At 42.1% G+C, this 21697-nt stretch overlaps 6 protein-coding genes across 6 annotated transcripts; 1 reads left to right on the forward strand and 5 right to left on the reverse strand.

The window, feature by feature from the left end:
• Positions 1-17: 17 nt before the first annotated feature.
• I206_103530 (uncharacterized protein) lies at positions 18-1249 on the reverse strand (the record flags this gene model as incomplete). The annotated part of the gene is made up of 3 exons (XM_019153239.1): positions 18-624; positions 687-829; positions 914-1249. 3 exons carry the CDS (start codon positions 1247-1249, stop codon positions 18-20), a joined length of 1086 nt encoding a protein of 361 aa, XP_019013400.1.
• A 707-nt stretch (positions 1250-1956) lies between these two features.
• On the reverse strand, positions 1957-3703 carry I206_103531 (uncharacterized protein; the record flags this gene model as incomplete). The annotated part of the gene is made up of 7 exons (XM_019153238.1): positions 1957-2143; positions 2200-2506; positions 2560-2870; positions 2930-3009; positions 3082-3500; positions 3571-3622; positions 3680-3703. 7 exons carry the CDS (start codon positions 3701-3703, stop codon positions 1957-1959), a joined length of 1380 nt encoding a protein of 459 aa, XP_019013399.1.
• Positions 3704-4142: 439 nt separating this feature from the next.
• Positions 4143-5541, reverse strand: I206_103532 (uncharacterized protein; the record flags this gene model as incomplete). Its single annotated transcript, XM_019153237.1, has 5 exons — positions 4143-4282; positions 4340-4730; positions 4795-4974; positions 5051-5309; positions 5369-5541. 5 exons carry the CDS (start codon positions 5539-5541, stop codon positions 4143-4145), a joined length of 1143 nt encoding a protein of 380 aa, XP_019013398.1.
• A 2560-nt stretch (positions 5542-8101) lies between these two features.
• On the reverse strand, positions 8102-14293 carry I206_103533 (uncharacterized protein; the record flags this gene model as incomplete). The annotated part of the gene is made up of 6 exons (XM_019153236.1): positions 8102-8373; positions 8436-8889; positions 8950-9092; positions 9150-13472; positions 13531-13819; positions 13871-14293. 6 exons carry the CDS (start codon positions 14291-14293, stop codon positions 8102-8104), a joined length of 5904 nt encoding a protein of 1967 aa, XP_019013397.1.
• Positions 14294-15131: 838 nt separating this feature from the next.
• I206_103534 (uncharacterized protein) lies at positions 15132-19273 on the forward strand (the record flags this gene model as incomplete). The annotated part of the gene is made up of 22 exons (XM_070202784.1): positions 15132-15215; positions 15283-15379; positions 15433-15535; positions 15634-15793; positions 15850-15990; positions 16052-16066; positions 16124-16147; positions 16205-16258; positions 16312-16428; positions 16482-16664; positions 16714-16860; positions 16914-16974; positions 17027-17067; positions 17127-17151; positions 17206-17324; positions 17377-17499; positions 17563-18475; positions 18535-18635; positions 18700-18821; positions 18898-18938; positions 18990-19028; positions 19104-19273. 22 exons carry the CDS (start codon positions 15132-15134, stop codon positions 19271-19273), a joined length of 2880 nt encoding a protein of 959 aa, XP_070058885.1.
• Positions 19274-19461: 188 nt separating this feature from the next.
• On the reverse strand, positions 19462-21682 carry I206_103535 (uncharacterized protein; the record flags this gene model as incomplete). The annotated part of the gene is made up of 10 exons (XM_019153234.1): positions 19462-19635; positions 19716-19833; positions 19932-20389; positions 20533-20636; positions 20731-20997; positions 21061-21086; positions 21139-21202; positions 21258-21338; positions 21415-21433; positions 21494-21682. The coding sequence occupies 10 exons, from the start codon at positions 21680-21682 to the stop codon at positions 19462-19464; spliced, it is 1500 nt and encodes a 499-aa protein (XP_019013395.1).
• Positions 21683-21697: the final 15 nt, after the last annotated feature.

The following is a 21697-nucleotide window of genomic DNA, read 5'->3' on the forward strand; positions in this document are numbered from 1 at the left end:
TCACGAAGGAAATACGACTAAATACGTGAATCCCCTTTGGCCGTCAAATCTTCCACCATGTCAATCCACTTGAACTCTTTACTTCTCATATCATCCAACATCTCCTCATATTCCTCCCACCACCATCCATGCGTTACTGCATCTGCTTTTTTTTCATCTAAACCAACATCACCATCTTTCACCTCGGCATAATCTCCAGAATCAACAGCATATTTTTTACCAGTTGATTTTCGAATTTCAGGTGAATTTAAAGTTGGACGATATGTCCAAGGTTTTTTACAAATATAATGTAAATTTTTAACTTGTTCATCATTATAAAAATTTCCATGCCAATATCTCATTGTTTTTATAGTATTATAAATCCAAGGTATACTAATCCATTTACCTCTAAATAAATCTGCAAATAAATCTTGATCTGGAAAAGCCCATTCTTTTATTCTATTTTTATCTTCTTCTGAATCACTTTCTATTAAATTACGTATTTTCTTTAATAATTCTAAAGATGGAGTTAAAACGACTAAGCCAGAATTCAGAAATGAATGAGTACCATTTGGTTGAGCTGGTCCAGGATGATTTATTGCTTCTGAACCTTGAGAAGGGGTATATCCACAATTATCTCTTATCCTGTATCAATACGGCTTATCAGAAACAAATAGATATCAAGTCATAATGAGATGATAACTTACCAATCACTTGGAGCCCATGAAGATTTATCTAAATTACAAATACATGCAAAAGTAGCTGCTATTTGATCTTCTCTTAATGGTATATTAAATAATTCATCCATATTTTGTCTAATCATCATATCTCCATCAATCAGACATACTCTCTATTTAAATAATCACGTCAGCTCATTTAGAAATCCCGTCCAATGATTCAATTATTTAGGATTTAAATAGAGAAATACACTTACATCATATTCAATAAACCCGAATACTTCAGCTTTACACCAAGTATCTACAAATCTTTCAGCTATTAAGTTAATTTCACCTTTTGGAATTAAAGGTTTAATTAATTTAATTTGTAATCCATATTCTTTTAAAACATTAATCACCGATTTTGATAATTTTGGATTAACAGCAACAATTAAAGGATATTTTGAATTAAATTTTTTTAATGTCCAAGATAATACTAATATACCTGGAAGATAAGATGAAGTTGAAAGTAAAAAAACTACCCATGCACATTTTTTATTTTTATTTATTGGTTTATCAATATAATTTAAAGGATTTAAAGATAATCCTGTCATTTTGATTTTAGTATTTGGGTTTTTGATATAATATGATTTGATCATAAGAGAATAGAATGAAATAGATTATCAAAAATGATTAAATGCATTATCAGTTGTAAAAGTATATATTAATGACAAAAAGTAGGTTTAAGATGATTCAAGAAAAAAAGAAGAGTGCGTAATATCTCGTCACCTCTTATTTGTTCCAGATTTCTATCAAAATACGTATCAATAATAATAGAAATTACCTTTGACATTCAGTATGATCAGATCATATGATCGTTGTATTACAATTGATCCGATCGATTTGATCTTTTGTTTAACGGTCATACCCGTTTTTAAGGAAAATGATCTACCTTTTTATCGATAACAGGAACAAGGAAAAAGCAAAACGTGCCGTGATTGATTACGGAAAGAAATCTGAGAATTTCAGTTAATTCATTTGAAGTGCATACAACCATGACCATGAGCGAAGGTGTTTTTCGCCGCTTGACCGACTGTTCATAGTAGTTCAGAGCTTGTCTTTACGGGCGAGGGGCATAGGGTAGGATACAGATCCGAGAAATAGTGTTATCAACGACAATCGGAGCTTGCTGTCAGCGGTTTGGGCGAGCCAAGCACCATGATTATCACTCTAACAAAGATGAAACCCATATATGCAATCATAATGATACAAAAATCACAAGCTGACAAGATCCATGCGATACAAAAACATAAAGGAAATATCATTCTCCAATATCGCTCCTATCATCCAACAAAACTTCATCATCCGCAACACCTCTCTCTCTTTTTGAAAATTCTCTTTCCCATCCTCTTTTCGATAATTGTCCACATAATGCCGTACGTCCTTCTTTAAATTTCGCATGAACCAATGTAAATGTGATTAAAAGCCAATAAGCAATATATGTGGATCTACAATTCGAAAAGTCAGAATAAAGAGAAACTTTTCCCTATCAAAATCAACTCACACTGTCCAAACGGTTCCTGTATTATTCCAACCCACAACTGCTTGAGCTAATTGAGCAAAATTATCTCCTGAACCAGGTTCAGGATCCCACCAAGTTAAATGCCAAATATTTCCAGCTACTCTATAAGATCCAGGTCCATTTCCAGCTTCAGCAGCTGCTGTACCTACATATGAAATGAAATATTGTCTTTCAAATGCGTATGCTGCTCTAGAAGCTAATCCTGCTCCAATCATAAATAGTAACAAAGAAGAAAATTGAACAAATTTGGTCAATGATAATGGTGTTGTAGATGAGAATAGCAAATAAGCTACAAGGGGTCAGCCCAACAATTACAGCAAGGTAAAGGAACGATGAATTTACCTATGAGACCACCAACAATGAGACCACCGATTCCACCTCCAGCAACTGCACTTCCTTTTTCACTTAATCCTATCCCACCTAAAAATACTACACCTTCTAGACCCTCTCTTAAGACTGTAATGAATGGTAAACCAAATAAAATCGCTGTGGCCTTATTGGCGCGCTTATGCCTATTACCATGTTTATGAGGGTGTTGTTGAATATGTTCAGGGTCAGATTCTGAGTGAGAGTGATATGCTGAAAGGAGTTTCAACCGCCATTTCACCTGAGCGTGTGGGAGTCGAAGGAAGGCCAGGGACATGACGAGGATTCTGTATATCACGATATGATCAGCATCATACAGCAGACTCAGAAGAGATTCTCCACTCACAATATGGAAGCCAATGCACAAAATCCACCTTCCCATAAGTTTTCTGCGTCTTGCCATAAGTCGTGAGTATACGTGTAGAACTAGGGTGAGTTAGTATCAATGATTGAATTCAAATCCGGCCTATAAGTCGATAATATTTATTCGACACTCACGACATATAAGAAGATCGCTCCAATAGCCATAGCTACGGTACCACCTAATAAAGCTCCACTCCAAATTTGAAGTCTCATTTTTTTAACAACTTTATCTTTCTCTTCTGTAACTTCTTCAGCTTCTTCAATATCATCTTGATCAACTTCTAATCCACTTAACCTTCTACCATTTTTAGGTGTGATTAAAGAACGTGATTCTAAATGAGGAGAAGATTGATTAGGTGGTGAAGTACCATATGTACCATTTTGTTGTGATCCAGATAATAATTCTTGTGAAGATCTAGCTGAATCTTCTGATTGTCTATTTTCATTATATTGTGACTGTGAATATGATTGACGTCTTGATTCTGATAAAGGTAAATGTAAAGGTTGAACAATTGAAGGAATTATTTGAGAAATAAAACCTAATAAAACGGCAACTTTCGAATCGAAAAGATCAGTTCCTAATATTCCGTGAGAGCAATGAATTTCAGAATAATAGAAACGTACTGATTATACCAGCTTCTAAAGATTCACGTAACAGAATGAAAAATGCTACTGGCTAAATGTCAAGATAATCAGTAAAGAGAACGGTTGATATTCGTTTTTCCAGACTTACAGAGAAATAATCTGTTAGCGCCATCTTGGATTGTGAACGGTTTCTAAGTCATGGGGCTCTTTGAGCAACTACAACCCCTTTTCAGCTTTACAAGTTACTGGAAGTCTCCTTCAGTAGATCCGATGTCTGCTAGTGTATTTATGATACAATGAAGAGATTAATGCTTCTATAACATCATAAGAAGAGCCAAGAACATGCCTTCTTCGATCTTCAACCCCCTAGCTGCTCCGACACGGCCGAAATGAATAGACACTCTCGGCGATCTCCGCGTTTCAACGACTTTTTGTTTCCCATCAAAACAAAGCTTAAACACGTTACGTAAGTATCCTGCGGAAAAGGTGAATGTCTACTGTATGGTAGCTTGTAGTGCACTGTCAATCTGATGAGATCGATGGATAGTAAGCATATGTAATTGTATGACATGCATCGAACTAGCTTTATTGATATACAAGCTTGAGAACCACTACAGCTGCTTTGTCCGTCGAGTGAGCTGTTCATCGAGAGCTTTCTCTGCTACTCTACAAGCTTGAGCATATATTTCAGGCACATCGCTATCATCTTTCTCCATTGAGATAGCCTCAAAGAATTCCCACATGATAGGACCTGATGGATTTTGCGTCAAAGTCAGCATCTTTGATTAAAGCTCGTAGCTTGACTTACCTTTGAAGCCTGTGCTTAGAATAGCTTTGACAGATTCTAAAACCCTACCACCTCCTAGATCATCTTCACTTTTGACATTTCTTCCGGCGTCTTTGCCTACAAAAGGTAATGGTCTTCCGCATATTGACCAGGTGAAAATATCACCTCTTGGAGGTTTATTTTCATCATTCCATTCATCAAACGAACTTCCCTTTCCTAATGGAATAACAGGTTTCAAAACATCTGAAATTTCAAGATAAAATATCTTTTCGCCCGGAACTTCCTTTAAACGATCTAACATCTCATCATTTTGTTTTATTTCCCATCCTTCACCAGTTGCAGGGTTCCATCCATATGAAGGCGCTAAAGGGAAATGAGCTACATCAATGCACATACCTAAATTTGGGTGATTCTGTCTCCTCGTCATCGAAAAGAGTCAGTATAATAGTTTATTTACCTCCGCACAGATGACTCACAGCAAGTTGTACTAATTCCCAAGCTTTCTCCCAGGTATTCACTCTTTTAGAGAAACACCACGGCTCGTAGGCTATTTTGACCGGTGGTTCTAAACTAGCTCCTAGTTCTGCTAACCATCTAAGATCTTCGGAGGTTTTAGAGTCAGGCGCATTCGCTTCTGCGTAATCGTTAGCTCCGACCTTTGTACAATGAACAGCAACTTATATTAGCGGGTCTCGGTGGAAAGATAACAAAACATCTGTGTGTAGGACTCACCTGAATCAGCTCGACTTTCAATCGTGAACATAATGTTAACCATTTTTCAGCCTTTCTCTTGACCCAATCAGCTCGTTTTGAGCCTTCGGGCCAGCCATCAAACTGATTAAGTGGTTGAATAGCCAAAACGGATAAATCGTGATCTCGAGCCATTTGCAAGAAACCAGTAGCTTCGGCATACATTGCGTTCCATATTTCAGTATCACTTGGGTCAGGTTCATCGGCTTCTTTCCATTCCGGTGGACAACTTGACGGGGGTCTATCAAAAGTTACTGCACGATGAGCGAGCATCATGAGAGGAAGATAGAGAATACGAACAGATTGGGATTTCTTTCTCTGACCCAAGCCATATAATCTCCGAAACCAACTTCAGCATATTTGTAACCGGCTTTTCGTAATGCAGCGAATTTTAGAGGTAACGTATGACTTTTGGTCATACCTAAAGAAGCTGTCGCTACACCTATCCTATATTTCTCAAGGATTCCTGTCATCTTGCCAAGTATAGTCTTCTTTCAGATTGAATTGCCAGTCAGATGGGTCGAAAGCAAACTTATGTAGAGATTACTTGAATGCAAAGTGTTCAATTCGTAATCGAGGTGGATGACCTCCACCGTGTAGATATCCAGGGTAAATGGAGTTGCATGATCAGCTGTAGTCGGGAGATTATTACGCCAAAAAAAGGTATTGATCGGAAGACTTTTCACCGGTGACCTCGTAATTAACCGAGCGTCATCTCGGCAACAAAAACCGATAAGCTCAATTGAAATTCTGGTCATTCATGCAGGTATACAAAATTGCTAATGTCACGACAGACACGACATTGTGAAGTATGAATAAGTATGGAATCGTACGACAAATGACTCCCCTACTCGAGCGAGAGCGTGTTGAACCGAGCTGTTGTGGAGCGAAATGATACAATGAGCATTCATGGAATGATAAACAAACAGAATGAGTATGGTTTCCCTCACGATCATTTGGTCCTGCCCAATTGCATCGGGATGGGGCAAAGCTCTGACGACCAGTCACCTAGGCAAGTCTGCGATTGGTGCAGAACGCAGAAGGTAGTTCAATCTCCCGACAGCACTGCTGATTCACGGTGCATTCTAGGTCAGATGCAAACCGTTGGAAGGCATAGATGTCAATGAAGCACTACAAGCGGACCTGCCCCCCTCATGTCAACGCTGTTTTCGTAGTAAGCAGAAATGTACTTTCACCTATACGTCAACAAAGCCGGGAAGACCATCAAAATGAGCCATGCATGATGATGTCAACTGCGGTACTAACAGCTGGACCAAATCATCGCCATACCCCATGTCGCCGGTAGATGTCGTTCCCCCTCGCCTAAATCTATTCGACGTTTCTCAGATGTCAGTGACATGCATGATTTGATCCCGCCCAGCCTCATAAACTCCCAACAGTTTGTTGATACTGGTGTGTTCCTTCGTTACGGCTGGTGGAGACCGAGCTGGATATTTTAGCAGCACCGGCAAATCACAATAATCAGTATGATTTGTCCAACGCAACAAACTCAAAATCGACTGTCAATCGCCCTCTTGGACATTTCATGGGAGGATTAGTGTGATGATAGGTCGAGACGATGATACGGTATGGCTCTGAGCAGGACCGAAAGCGAATACGATAGCTACTAAGTAGCGTTTGAGCCGAGGTTCACGAGATATACATTTCTTAGAGAGAGTAATAATATCCTAGATACCGTGCCCTAGATATACAATGTATACTATAAACTACGTATGTCCGTTCTGCCTTATCTATGGCGTCCTTAGCGCCGTACTAGCGTATTATGACAATTAGCACCTAGTCCTTCCCCATTTGAGATAAACATAGACCATTTTGTCACTGCTCTACGCCAAGCGACCCCTCAATTCCACTTTCCACCAGGACACCTTGCAGATGCGTCACTCCCACTCAATATCGAGGACTGGACATCCTTAGCTTTTCGTCTACCGGAAAACGAGGGCTCAGGTGGTACCTTTACTTCAATTACTCTACAGCTCGACACCCCATCAACCGCATTTTTGTCATCTAATGATACTCACCCTATCATTGACAATACAAGCCCGAGTGACGCAGCTGAACCGGGAAGTTTAATGCCAATTGAGGTTATAGCAGCATGGGCCGACAACTGTTTCTTCGTGTCATTGCACATGCGCCATCAGCATGCCTTGGTACCAATCGTGCATCGATAAACATTCGCGAACGAGATGTTACATAGAAGAGATCAAAAGGATGAGAGCTTCAGTGGATTCTTGGCTAGCATTGGTGAGTGACGTAAATACCATCTGGCTGATCTAGCAAGGGTATTACGTTGACTGCTAGTCCTCTGGTCGCTTACGTGTGGGCAAGTTATGCGAAATGTAGTACCGTATAAGTAAAGTAAGATATTCGCAGTATATGCCAGTGTCCAATGAGTCTTGTCGGCCAACATCATAGTCAAGAACGCCTGAAACGTATATTATTTAGAGCGCATTGGTTCAGCCGTGTATGCCAATTGCGGAACAATCATCAACCAACATTACCAATGCTCGCTTCGTTCATTCTATGAGCTTTCTTTTACCATGATGCTGAGTGACGTGCCGATAACCATTCTCAATCAGCATTCTTATATCTACGCAAGCAACAGATGATACCACGTCCACCGATTTGCTTGCTGCAGAAGCTCGTAGATTGGTATATACACTCCGGGTCAATCAAGCGGAACCCCGAGTGGGCATGTCTCTTGCAGATAAGCAGATTTGTTGTCGGATGTATTGGGAAGTGGGTTTGCAAAAATGCAGTATGTTCACGCGAATCCACGGCTGCATCATTCGAATTTGTCAGACAAAGGCGATCGCACAAAATCGACCCGAAACTGCGTTCAGGAAAATGTTTGGATAGCTGCATAAGTGCTTTCTATCAATCAATATATACTGTATATGCGTAAAAGACAAAAAGAAAAACCCAAGATGTCATTATATCGTACAATCTAGACCAAAAGCTCATTTATCAAATCCTGATCGTAGCACTGTCTAATTCGTTACAGATAGCTATCATCTAGTATCTATCTCTATGTCCCATAGCTGACTTGCTCCTTTCCCTTTCCCTCTTCTTAGCAGTGGAGAAAATGCTACTTTCGTCATTTTGCAATGCCACGTGACCTATTGGTTTAGTCGAGGCATTCGAAGGCCGTCTCGTCGTACCTCCTCCAGCAGATCTCATTGACCATGCTCTAATCGAGGGCGTTTGGGATCTAGCTGGGGTTTTAGGTACATTCGGATGATCATGATGGTGATGATGTCCTACAAGGTGTTTACCATCACAGCAAGCTAAAAAAATGAGACAGATCAGATCAGCAAAAAGTCTGGAACAGCCAATGATTACAACCCACCTCGAACGTTCTCTAAACCCTCAAAACTCTCATCCATCTCATTCGCATCATCCCTCATCACCAAATCGAAATCGTCTGGATCCGCGATTGGGGCTCCCTTATAAGTCCCCTTGTATCGATGTCCACCATGAATGGCATTTGGCACTTCATGTCTTCGCATGTATTCATGAGCAGCTGTTCCGGTTCTCTTTCCCATGGTCGAGCCAGATCGCACATTCGACATGGCTGAAGATGGTCTGACTGCTCTGGGGGTGATGTTGTTGATAGATTGTCTTTCAGATCCAAATGATCGGAGTGACATTGGCGATTTAGCTTGAGAAGGAAGTATTCTGCCTTGTTCATCCGGTATGATGGACGATAACCCACTTCGCGAAGTGTTGTGCTTTATGCTGGATTCCGCCAGATGAGTGGTACTGCTCGCTGCGTTTTGCTGCTGCAGCAAGAATTGTAGTGCCTAGGAGATATTCGCTTTAGCAAACGGGTTTGAGATAAAGAAGATTTAAATGTAACTCACAGACATCCATAAATCATGTCTCTCTTTGTTCTCAGCTGTGAATTGGATCTCTCTTCCGGGAGTCGCTACTACGATACTCTTGTTGAATAATCCAGGTGGCTGAATATTTGGATCTTCTATCGCTTTCACACTTGATATGAATACTGCGGATTGGCAGGTCAGTTCACCAGATCCTTGTACGTAGATTAGCGCAAACTCACCTGACTTCGCAGAAGACTCCGATACTCTACTTGACCCTGGATCTTCTGAACTCCAGTATAAAGTCTTGGTATAAGGATGAACCCAGAAAAATCTCCTGTGTCTATTGGACGATTGTCCTTTTCCTACAGTCCTTCTAGTGTATTTGTACAGATATTCACCGATCATAGTTTGCGTGATCGCGTGGATAGTAGAAGGGTCCGTTGATCCATGAGCAGGCTGTTGAGTGTTCTGATGTGGAACGGTGCCAGCATAACTATCAACTGAGGATAATGAGGGGTTTCTATCGTGAATATTGCCAACAGCTTGATCATGTCCAGATATACTTGATGAAGCACTGGCATAGCCCGAAGAGGAGATAACTTTGGTAGCTTTCCTTTTAACGCTTTCTCTGGATCTGAGCCAAGATGGATCCTGTTCCTTTCCACCTGGAGTGGATTGTGCGGAAGTTGACGGGACTCTGAAGGACGCTTTCGAGGTCTGGCGAGAAGCTGTAGCAGGAGGAGGCATGTCGCTGTAGTTGTGCGAAGCTCGAATGGCTGCAGCGGATGATGAAGGTGCGGTACGAGATCCATATCTGTTGACGCTCATTTGCATAGTAGGCGTGGTAGCTCGTTGCAAGAAGTCTTCTGGTGGAGGCGACATTGGTCGGGCTGGTGGACCAGTAGACATCTTCTTGACCGCCGTGTTAGGAGGAGGAGGCATATCAGGTGGCGGTGGCACAGATATCGTTGGTGGTCTCGTTCTATCCGGTGCAGTAGAGTCAGTAGGAGATGAAGGTGGGAGACCATCGATGCTTCCAGGAGAAGCGAGATCCCTGCTTTGTGGCAAACCAGAGCCGATGAAATGTTCGTTGGAGATTCGTCGACTGCCCTTATTGCCTAAGGCGCCGGGAGCAGGAGGAGCCTTGAGGAAATCGTAATTGGTGCCAGGAGATACTCGGAAGAGAGAGATATCAGCTGGAGGAGCAAGGGGCGATGAGGGTGTCGAGGGTAAAGGTTCGGTTTGCATGCTTGAGTCAGATTGATCGGCTTTTAGTTGAGAGACAGGTACTTCTACAATTTTCTCGATAGTGACGATCTTTTCGACTGGGACCTCGATGGTCTTAGTGACAGTGATAATCTTTTCCACTGGCACTTCAACAATCTTTTCTACCTCGACGATCTTCTCGACTGGCACTTTAACTATCTTTTCGATTGTGATTATTTTTTCGACCGGTACCTCTACGCGTTTCTCCACTTCGACAATCTTCTCAACGATTCTTTCGACCTCGATTGGCACTTCCACCGTCTTCTCCACAATCTTTTCAACGACCCTTTCGATCTCCAGGGGAACTTCAACTATCTTCTCAACGATCTTCTCTACAACCTTTTCTATTACGACTGGGACTTCGATGCGCTTCTCAACGATCTTCTCAACTTCGATAGGGACTTCTACCCTCTTCTCAACCTCGACAATCACTTCCACAATCTTCTCGACTATCTTTTCCACCTCCACGGGTACTTCAACCCGTTTTTCGACCTCGATCTCCTTGATCACTTCCACTATTTTCTCAACAATCTTCTCGACCTCCACTTCCCTTATAACTTCGACTTCTTTGGGTACTTCCACGATTTTCTCCACTATCTTTTCCACTTCAACCGTCTTGATGACTTCTACGATTCTCTCCACTGGCTTTTCGACTTCTACTACCCGTTCGACAATCTTCTCAACATCGACAGGTACCTCGACAATCTTGTCGACTTCAACTACTTTCTCGACGATTTTCTCCACTTCGACAATTTTGGGTACTTCAATGATCTTTTCAACGATTTTCTCCACTTCCACTTCCCTAACAATTTCAACGGGCTTTTCGACAGTGACGATTTTCTCTTCCATCTTCAAAACTTCCACTATCTTTTCGACCTCGACGATTCGATCGACCGGCTTCTCGACTTCCACAATCTTCTCTTTGATAATCTCTACAATCTTTTCAACGGGTACCTCGACGATCTTTTCGACTACCTTTTCAACAATTCTTTCAACTTCCACGATTGTTGGTACCTCGACTATCTTTTCCACCTCGACGATTTTCTCCACTTCCACAATCTTTTCTACGACCACCTCAACAATCTTCTCAACGGGCACTTCTATCCTCTTCTCGATTTCGACAACTTTCTCTACCGGGACTTCGACAATCTTCTCGACCACCACTTCGACGATTCTCTCTACGGGTACCTCGACTCGTTTTTCCACTTCTACAATCTTCTCCACTTCAATGATTCTGTCAACAGGGACCTCCACGATCTTCTCAACCTCTATAATCTTCTCAATTTCGACGCGCTTCTCCACTTGAACAGGTACTTCAACGCGCTTCTCCACTTCTACTATTTTCTCGACTTCAACAGGTACTTCAATAGTTTTCAGAATTTCCACGATCCGTTCGACTGGAACTTCGACAATCTTTTCGATTTCGACAATCTTCTCTACCGGTACTTCGACAATCTTCTCCACCGGAACTTCAACGATCTTTTCTACCTCTACAATTCTGTCCACAGGTACTTCGACTATTCTCTCAATGACCCTATCTCTGCTGGCCATCTTATGAGCCTGTTTAGCTGCAGACCATCCACCAGCTGCTATTCCAGATCCGGATACCTTGAGTCCTCGCATCGTGTGTTCTCGATCTCTCTCTTGGTCTGAATCTGAATCAGCAGAAGATTCGTTCGAATGGTGCCATTCTTGTCCGGTTTGATACGCTTCTGTATCCGTCGGTAACTCGCTGTGAGATTGAGAAGGTGTAAGTGTTCCGACAGTCTCTCTAGCATCTTCGTAATCGTTTTCAGTTTCAGTTTCGTCCCCTGTTGTAGTAGAAAGACCGTCATCTAACGAAGAAGATCTGGTGAATACGTTTGCAAGACGGCTTGGCATAGGTAAAGCTACTGTCTTCTTTGTCGGAGTTACATCACCTCCTTGAGCAGGTGTGGAGGGTGCGGCTTCATCTTCAGCATTGAATGAAGTGTCGTCGAACGAGTTTCTCTTGGGAGTTTGTAGAGCCCATTCAGCGATAGAGGCGTTGGTGGCAGCTGTGGTCATTATTTGAGGTGTTGGCGCATGTGAAGTACCATCTTCACGAGAGGAAGGGTTCGCGGAGAAGGTGTTCTTCTCAGATTCCCAGTCGTCTGTCATGACAGCCACATCAACGTATTCAGCTTGTGGTGAAGCGATCTGAGTACCGATTTCATCCGCGAGCGCTCCACCGGACGGCGCGAGGAAGCTGGTCTGCTGACCAAGACTGTCGGACGATCGATTTGATAAGCTAGGTGAGTTGAAGGTCTCCATCGAGTTGTTTTGACCAACAATTCGACCGAGCGCTTCGCCACTTGGCGTACCTGGCGTCGAAGGTGCTGGGCTTCCTGACATACCCCTTGTACGAAGTAAATCAGGTGTACCTGAGCTGGCCGAGTTGAAACTCTTATCCCCTGGTGTACCAGTAAGGCCAGTAACTGCGCGATTGAACCCGAGTTTGCGACCAATACTAGCTGCAATACCTCTTCCTCTTCCTCCTCTGCGTCCCCTGACAGATCCTCGGCCCCGACCGGAAGCTCCAATTGTTCCCTCTTCATCCTCCCAGTCTGCTCCAGGCTTAGATCCGAATTCGTCGACGCTCTGCTTGGAGGATAAATCACTCGTTGATCTATTTCTAAGATTTTCACCTCGAAGGAACTCAATCTCCCGTTGGGCTTTGGCTAAATCATCTCGCAATTCGTCGATTTCGTTAGAATACATTTCACCGAGCGGAGATCTAGGGAAAGGTTTGGAAGGCGTAGGGTTAGGTGAGTCAAAGTCGGATTCGTAAAGCTGAGACGGCGAGAGGGCTTGATCATGATCATCGAAACCTGGTCCACGTTTCGTCGGCGATGTATTCCCTCTACCACCGGCGGCAAATACGTCGTCTTCATCTTCCTCGATACCATGTGGATCAAGCATTCCAGGACTAGCGCTCATGCTGTTTGACAATCTTCCTCGACCAGCACTGACTCTTAGTAATCTTTCACCATTCAACTCGGTCAAAAGATCACTCTTGTCTCGTTGCAAACCGGCGGTGGTCTTTCTAGCTTGGGCCATATCAGTCTCATGTCTGACTTTGAGTTCTTCTACTAATTGAGCATTCTTTTCGGCATCCGTCTTGTACGCCTCGGCAGCTTCTCTAGCGGACACCAAGGTCTTGGTAAGTCGGGTCTGTTCGGCGTTTGATTTGGTGAACTGCTCCTGTACATCGGCCAGGGATGATCGTATTTCTTGTAAATTTACTTCAAGATTCCAATTTTCTTCTTTGTAACGTTCTATCGGTATGCCCAAATCAGTATGTTTGACGAACTACACGGTTCTCGCATGACTTACCGACACTTGTCTCAGCGGTCCTGACTGCAATGAGTATGCTTTGTTTTTCCCCTTCCCAATTCTCCTTTTCTTCAGAGAATTTTTCCAATGCTCGATCTCGTTCACTCAACAAAGCTTGGAGCCTTCTTACTTCCACTAAAAGGTTCTGACCAATCTCTGTTGCGAACTCCATATCTAAGGTACGATGTTGAGCATTTCTCTGGCGACGTGTGAGCGTACTTGGAGCAGCATCATGAGCACCTCTCGTAGGCGATGAGACAGACACAGATGGGTCGTCCAGCTCCGATGACTACACTGTTATTTCAGCTGAGCTTCGATTGATCACCAGAATACAACTCACTCTCCCACCTAAGCCCTTCATTAGATCTTCATTTTGGTTTTCCCACATCTTCATAGCTTGATCCAACTCTTGAAGTTTCTCCTTTGTATCCTCTCGGATCTCTTCTTCATCACTTTCATCTGCGTCTTCGAATTCCCTTATTCGCTGCTCGAGATCTTGTTGTTGCTTCAATATTTCCTGACCCATGGTTCCTAACGTTTGCAATTGAGTGGACTTTTGCTCAAGCAGATACTGTAGGTGTTGTCGAAGGTCTTGACCTGTCATCTCTGGACGTCTTTGATGTTTCTGTGGGGAAGGTGTACGAGCCATCGAAGCGATCGAGCGGGATGATGGTGGGGCTGGGATAGGATTCATTAAGTTTGGCCGGGAACGCTGTCGAGGCAAATGGCCTCCTGACGGAGCGGGGCCGAATGGATCATCCATGGTGATGTCTGCCCGCAGGCTGAACTGAGGTAAGCTTGAGTCTGTGGGTCGTTCTGCTAATTCCGTTAACAGATACAATATGACTGACGAGTGCCTTCACTTACATGTTATCAATTATCTCAACAGCTACTCGTTATTTTAGTCCGTATGCAGCCGATAGTAGATCGTCTGTATCGTCAAGCGGATATCAGCAACTACTTGACACACCATGTGCTCCACTCAGAAGAATCACAAGGCAAAAAGAACGACAAGTGAGTCATTAAGCAAAATTTATTGAAAGGGGATGGGGTGCTTGGACCGCTTGGACGGAATTTTACGTCTATCCACCTAATATTGCAATCATGAGTATCAGTGTGAAAGTTGCACTCACTCTATATGACCAATGATTCTCGATGTCCTGATCTTATCTCTTATGGAAACTGACCACCTCCTCACTCGTTTGCCGATATGGTGATTGCAATAATGTTCAATGAAGATTATATGATGAGCAAAGCATCTTTTTGATTGTTTGTTGATTGTTTTTGGGATTTCTCGTAACCGGTCAAACCAAACCGCGACCACGCGTTTGAAATCATCTGTTTACGTAATAAAATGGGTGGCAAAAGCGCGACTTGTTTTTAACCGACAAAAACAATATTAAACTGAAAAAGATGATGTCAACCTCTGAACCTTCTTCTGTCATCATTCTTGCCAGTATTCCATCTACTATCATCCCCAGCGCGTGTTCTCGACAAACATGATACCTGCAAATCCTTGATACAGGATAGCCCAAACGATATCTTGGTGCTCCAAGCCACAACAAGCCACAACATACTAGCGGCGTATCGGATTTGCTGAAATGACGGGGGGTGCGCTTTCGTTCGTTCTCCCAAGTTCGACTCCTGCCGAGAGACCATACACAAACCTGATCAACTCCACTCAGGTGAATGTCATGATTTAGCTCAAAAACAGCACTTTGATCTCCCTTAGCTAATTCACCCTTTTTCAAGTTCGCTCGAAATAACTTTCGACCAAGACAACGAGAATGGAGACGGACTGTTTCCCCTCAAGAAACTCCAGGCGCATTGAAAAGGAATCTGATACAGTGTAAGATCAACATAAAAACTTCTGCTTAGTACAATAGCTTATGAATGTTCTAGACTGGGGTCATCACGAATTTCGTCATCCGCAACTCGAAATCTGTACAGATGCTATGAGAGGATGCGATTTGATCGTTATTGCGCCAACCGGTTTGGGTAAATCGTGAGCTATTTTTTCTTTGTCCCCATTCGCTGAAGCATGCTATACCTCTCAATCTTTAATTTTCCAACCCAAAGCACCCCGAGCTAATGCATCATCAGTCTTTGCTTCCAGCTTCCGGCTATTACTATTGAGCATGGAGTAACGATAGTCGTCACACCCCTTATCTCCTTGATGCAGGATCAGGTCAAGCATATGGTGGAAAAAGGTATCAAGGCTGTGATGCTGAGTGAGAATACGGACGCATCTGATTTGAGAGAGGTATGTCATACACTCATTACACGTTGACGATCAATTGACGGAAATATACCGTGTAGATCCGACGACAAATGTCGCTAGGTCATCCTGAAATCCGTTTACTTTACGTCACTCCCGAGAGTCTTTTCAGTCTCAGACATAAGAGCATGTTTGATGTGGCTTATAGACAGAAGCAAATGGTCAGATTGGTGGTCGATGAGGTGAGCCAGGGGGTATCAATGAGTTATCATACTGCGTAACTGATTAAAGCCAATACCGCAGGCCCACGTTATATCTGTGAGTCAGTCCGAGAGGTGGAAACACCCGTCTGTATACTGACGCATCAGCTGGCAGGAATGGGGATTGGACTTTCGACCGGTGAGTACAAGTGTCACTCCTCATCTCAGGCTGAAATCTCTGACCTGATATCGTCAGAGATATCGAGAGCTTGGTAATTTCCTCAAAGAATATAAGGGTATTCCAGTAACGGTGAGTGACCTGAATTTGTCTTGCAAGACTATTTTGACCTTGTTTCGTACCAGGCATTAACTGCTTCCGCAACCCAAGAGGTCCGAACCGATATCATCAAAAGCTTGGGCATCAAAAAGGGTTACGGACAATGGGTCATGCCGTTCAATCGATCAAATCTCTTCTACGAAGTAAGCTAATCAAAAGTGTTGCAAACGCGAAATAGAGGCTGATTTTGACACAGGTGAGATATCAAGGAAGAGGAAGTTTAGATGACGATGAAGAACTTGAAGAGCAGAAGAGCACAGTAGAAGAAACAGCGGACTGGATACAGGCTTATAGGCCTAAAGCCAGGATGAGGAACGAGGAATATGGCATCCATACTCCTGCTGTCATAGGAATAGTATATTGCAAAAAGGTGAAAGACGTGAGCATCGGCCGTCCTTCTGCTGAGACTTGAGCTCATAGCGAAATAGTGCGAATACGTGGCGGCTTTCTTGAGGGAAAGGGGAATCACCGCCCAACCATACTACAAAGCTCTTCAGGCTCAAAATCCCGGAACCCTAGCCGCATGGAACGAAGGAAAAATTGAATGTATAGTGGCCACGATCGCATTCGGAATGGTGAGTCACATGAGGCAAACTCATTTGAATAGCAATTGACAACGAGATTGCAGGGAATCGATCAACCGAATGTGCGATATGTCATACATTACGATATGCCAAAGAGCTTCGAAGGTAAGCTAAAAGTATAATGTAATGGCAGAAGTGATAGCTCACACGTGTAAAGGCTTCTACCAGGAGACGGGTAGAGCGGGGAGAGATAGACATGTCAGTTCTTTGTCCATACAATTAGCTCAAATCGGAGAAGACTGACGATTTCGCCATAGCTTTCTCATTGTCTGATCTTTTACTGTAAGCAGGCATCAGGAGGATGACCTCTCAATCACAGCTGACATGCCTTTTCAGCTCGCGAGGATGCTAAAAAAATTCGGTGGAATCATGAAATGAACGAGAGGAAGAAGAAGAAGGTAATCGAAGAGGACAACCCGGAAGAAACGTTGTCTCCCATTAATAGTTTCAAAGCAGTAAGTGACTTTTGTAAGTGGAACAATCAAATCTTGACTAACATGTCATTAGCTGCAACATTTCTTGGAGGATACTAAGCAGTGTCGACATATCGGTATATGCAAATATTTCGGCGAGAAGATTGAATTGCGGGATCCGACAGTCAGGCTCGCTTATTGCCAGAAGATGTGCGATGTGGGTGACAGACTTGTTTCAAGTGCGTTGTCCGCGCTGAGCACTCTTCTTGGCATTTCATAGGTTTGCGACAATAACAATAAGGTCCGAATGAAAGCGCTTCAGCTTTCCGAAGGGGTCGATATAGCTTCTCAGCCCGAAGAAAGACCGGAGATACTTCCACCCGAACATTCGCGAGATCCGCTTGATGTCATTTCTGAGGAAGGGTCGATAGCAGATTCGCTCGTTCAGCTCGGCCAACAGTCAGATGGATTCGATTTCCGCGACAACGACGAGGTCTTTACTCCGCAGATCCCAGTCAACCCAGAAACAGCTGTTGCCCAGCAGGCTGTATTCCCACCGATATCACCCAATTCTCTACCGCCAACACCGCCCGATAAAATAGCACCCCCAAATTTAGTTGCTTCCTTTATGCCGCCACCACCCTCACGTCCTGCGAATGCGAATCCTAGTCCACAAATCTCGGTAAAATCCGTCGACTCGTCTGAATATAGTCCTCTTGTTCCAGCGAGCGTTAAGCCGTCCACTTCTTCTACAACTATCCCAAATTCGAAATCAAGCGATAGCCGACCGAATGCCCCTATATCACTCACACCCGTCTTGGTACGAGACTTGTCTGCTGAAGCACTTAGACCTGCTGTGGAAAGGATATTTCAACCCATACGACGTCGAGAGATAGGCCCAGAAACTCCTCCTGGGAGTAGCCTCCATAATGCCATAGCTGGGCCAGGGCCAAGCACTTTGGCCAACAAGCACTATGAGAGATCTCGACAATCTCCTCCAGCGAAGAGGAGATTGCCAGTTGATGCTGATTACTCAGTAACACCCGTCCGAGGTGTGAGGTATATAGACGATTCCGAAGAAGGTACTGGGTCCGATTTGAAGTTGACCCGAGAACAACGTATCAAAGCGGATAGGATGCTGAATTCGGTAGAGCCTGCAAAGGGTAATGGTCCCTACGCATGTTATAATCACAGTGAGGACCTGTTGGCTTGTCACAGTACGAAAAGTAAGCTTATTAAGATACCGACCTAGACCCCATTGCGAATAAGTTCAGGAAAATATCTTCATCAAGAACAGTATTTAAGCCTCCTATTGCTAAGTCACCTACTAAAATTCGATGTGATCTGATCCAAGTGAGTTGCATGCTACGACAAGCATGGAGTCTGATCGGACGAAGCTAATGAGAGAATGTCGCAGAAGACTGCTAGAGAAGGAGCCGTGAAAGAAATGACAGACGCTCTGATGGCTTGTTTGGCCAAGGGCGACTTAGCGAGAAAGCTGCTGAAAGGCTGGGGAAGGGATGAGAAAGGGCCACAGAGGTGTGTGAATTATTATATGCAATAGCGCCTGTCATGCAGTGAGTGCAACGAAACTAACCGGGACTGCTTGTATCAGGGCAAAATTGATCGTTGGAGTAGCAATAGCCCTCGAACATGGTGAGCTACATAATGGGATCTAATAAACACCAGCTAATACAGATCATGTAGAAATTGCAGATATATCGAGGAATGATCCAGCAGCATATAGTGAGTAAAAGACTTCCATTTATCAAAGACTTCGATTTCTTCATACGTTCTCAAATGCTAAAGAGGCAACAACAGAGGGTCGGATCAAAGATTTCAAGCAAGCGGCCAAGGCTCTTCGAGCTACTGAAGCAGTACACGTGATCTCAAAAGGAAGGCTGGATGAATTAGATGATGGAAGCCCCGGAGTAGCCCATCTAAGGGCTATTGAGACGTGTGTGAGAAGCTGGACGGATGGAGGTCGTTGACATATCGCATAGCAGCTAAGAATGTTGATATCAGACTGTATGGAAACGAAGTGTCTTGTTCCGTGATCCATGTCTATATTCTTATGGATATTTTTGTTATCACAATCAGCTCTTGTATCTGTATCTTAGCCTTCGAGTCTCAATAATAAACTTGACTAGATGCGAGACACATTCATGCATATGTCTAACTAAACTACATTTTCTTCGTCACGAACTTGCTCATTCGTAGGGTCAAGTGGATTATGTTGTTTTGTCTTTCTTTTATATTTACTCATTCCGAATTTTATACCATAATAACTTGATAAAATGAAAGCAAAACAACCTACGATAGCAGCCCCAATATAACCAGATTGATCATTTACCTAAAACACAAAAATTTACAAAAAGTTAGCATTTATTTCTCGAATAGTTAAGATAAATCTTCTCAAGGGTAAGTATTCACTTTAAACCAAAATCTCCACCAATTACCTTGTAAACCACCTCCATTTGGATCTTGAGCAGATTCTAAACATTTTTTACAATTTTCACCTATCAATCCCATCATAGTTATAAATGATATACTATAAAAAGTAAAAAGAAAAAAACAATATTGTTAAAAATCAAATTCGATCATAATTGAAAAAATTCAACTGAAAGTTAATAATGAAAACTCATTTACCTTAAAGCAACTATTATTGAAATTAAAGTTAAAATAATTGATAGATTTGACATTGTAGCTGTTTTAACTCTTATAATTCTTTCTTTTTTAAGATTATCAATTATTTGTATCTGTGATGAAGGAATATTTAAATCATCATTTTGTTGTTGTTGATTAATTGTTGTGATTTCTTGAATAGGGGATTTAATTCTAATTAATTCTTGTTGTTCTTCTTCTCTTTCTAAAATTGTTATTTCACTTTCCATGATTACCTCACTGTTATTCCTTGAAATTGATACTTCTTGACTTGGTAAATCAGGAATTACATTTTCTTCAATATTGACTAAATTATCTTTTGAATTAGGTATATTTTGAAGTAATGTTAATTTGCCCTCTGGAGAATCTGTTGAAGGAGTAGCGTAGGCGTATAACATTAATATTGAATCTAAGGAATCGACCAGTGACATTCCAGCAGTGAACTAAGATATGAATTTGTCAATGATTACCTCTACCACTCGCTTTTGATAAAACTTTCATTTACTTACTAGAAACTATTAATTCATGAGAAAAGATAAAAATATTTAATAAGCGAATTACTAAGTATTTACTCCAATTAACTTACAGGTAATATCACTATTTTACCATGATTTATTTCTTTTCCACTTGGACCTCTTTGAGCGATAGCAGAGATCGCCAATAAAGCAATTGATGAAGCGGTATCAAATCCTTTTCGAATCAATTCACAAAAGAATCAGCTTGTAATCTTCTACCTTCGAACTAGACAGAAAAAGAAATTACGACATGATGAATAATTACTCACCAAAACCGAATAGTATTCCAACAGGATACATTTTCCAACTTTTATTTACAGCTTTCAAAACAGGTCGAATGATTCGTACCATACATCCACCACCATAAATCTTATTTTCTTCATTTTCTTCATCAGGTAATCCTAATTCTTGTCTTTTCTTTATAGCTCTTCTTTGACGTATAGTAATGATTAAGAAATAAATGTTGATACATGCTATTAGGAATAAGAAGGAGGAAGATACTGATGCTCCAATTATTCCGCCTACTGAACCGACCTCTATGAAAATCAATATCAGCATCAAAAAGAAATTTTCACAATATAGAAAATACTAAGATTTACTATCCAATTTATCATATATATCCACACTTTCATCCATATCAATGAAGATCAAATTTTGGTCAAAGACAGATGACTCACCTGATAGCTATAGCTACATTGACTACTATGACAATCGTCGAGTGACCAAGAGAGAAGAACAATCCTAAACCAGAATTCGTCACGATTCTAATCAATTTGATCAAGTTGAACAGACACACCGCAAGTTATGGGTAATTGACCTAGACTGACTAATTGTCTCGTAGCATTATCAATAGCTGAAATATGATCTGCATCTAAGCCTATATTATCATAATCCACACATTCAATTAGCATCGTAATCATCTAAATGAAAATTGCAGATGTGTGATGACACACCATGCCGTAGTCCGATCGTCTGGGTAGAGAGCAATAGGTTCAGTTCAGATTAATTGTCATCATGACCAAGTATACTCACCCACGCAAGTAAAGCTAATCCAAGCAAACCATCTGCATCTCTAAAACAAATTCCAGCAGCTATCCAGCATATAGCATTCGCTAATAGCTCTCCTAAAATAAGTAAAGTTGCTCTGCCTAATAAAGTTAATTTTTTAGGTGATCCATCAGGATGTTTAGCCCATTTTGGTATAAATTTTTCGATTTTCATCTTAATTTTGGTTCT

This window comes from Kwoniella pini, chromosome 4 (assembly GCF_000512605.2).
Source record: "Kwoniella pini CBS 10737 chromosome 4, complete sequence".
Lineage (NCBI taxonomy): Eukaryota > Fungi > Basidiomycota > Tremellomycetes > Tremellales > Cryptococcaceae > Kwoniella > Kwoniella pini.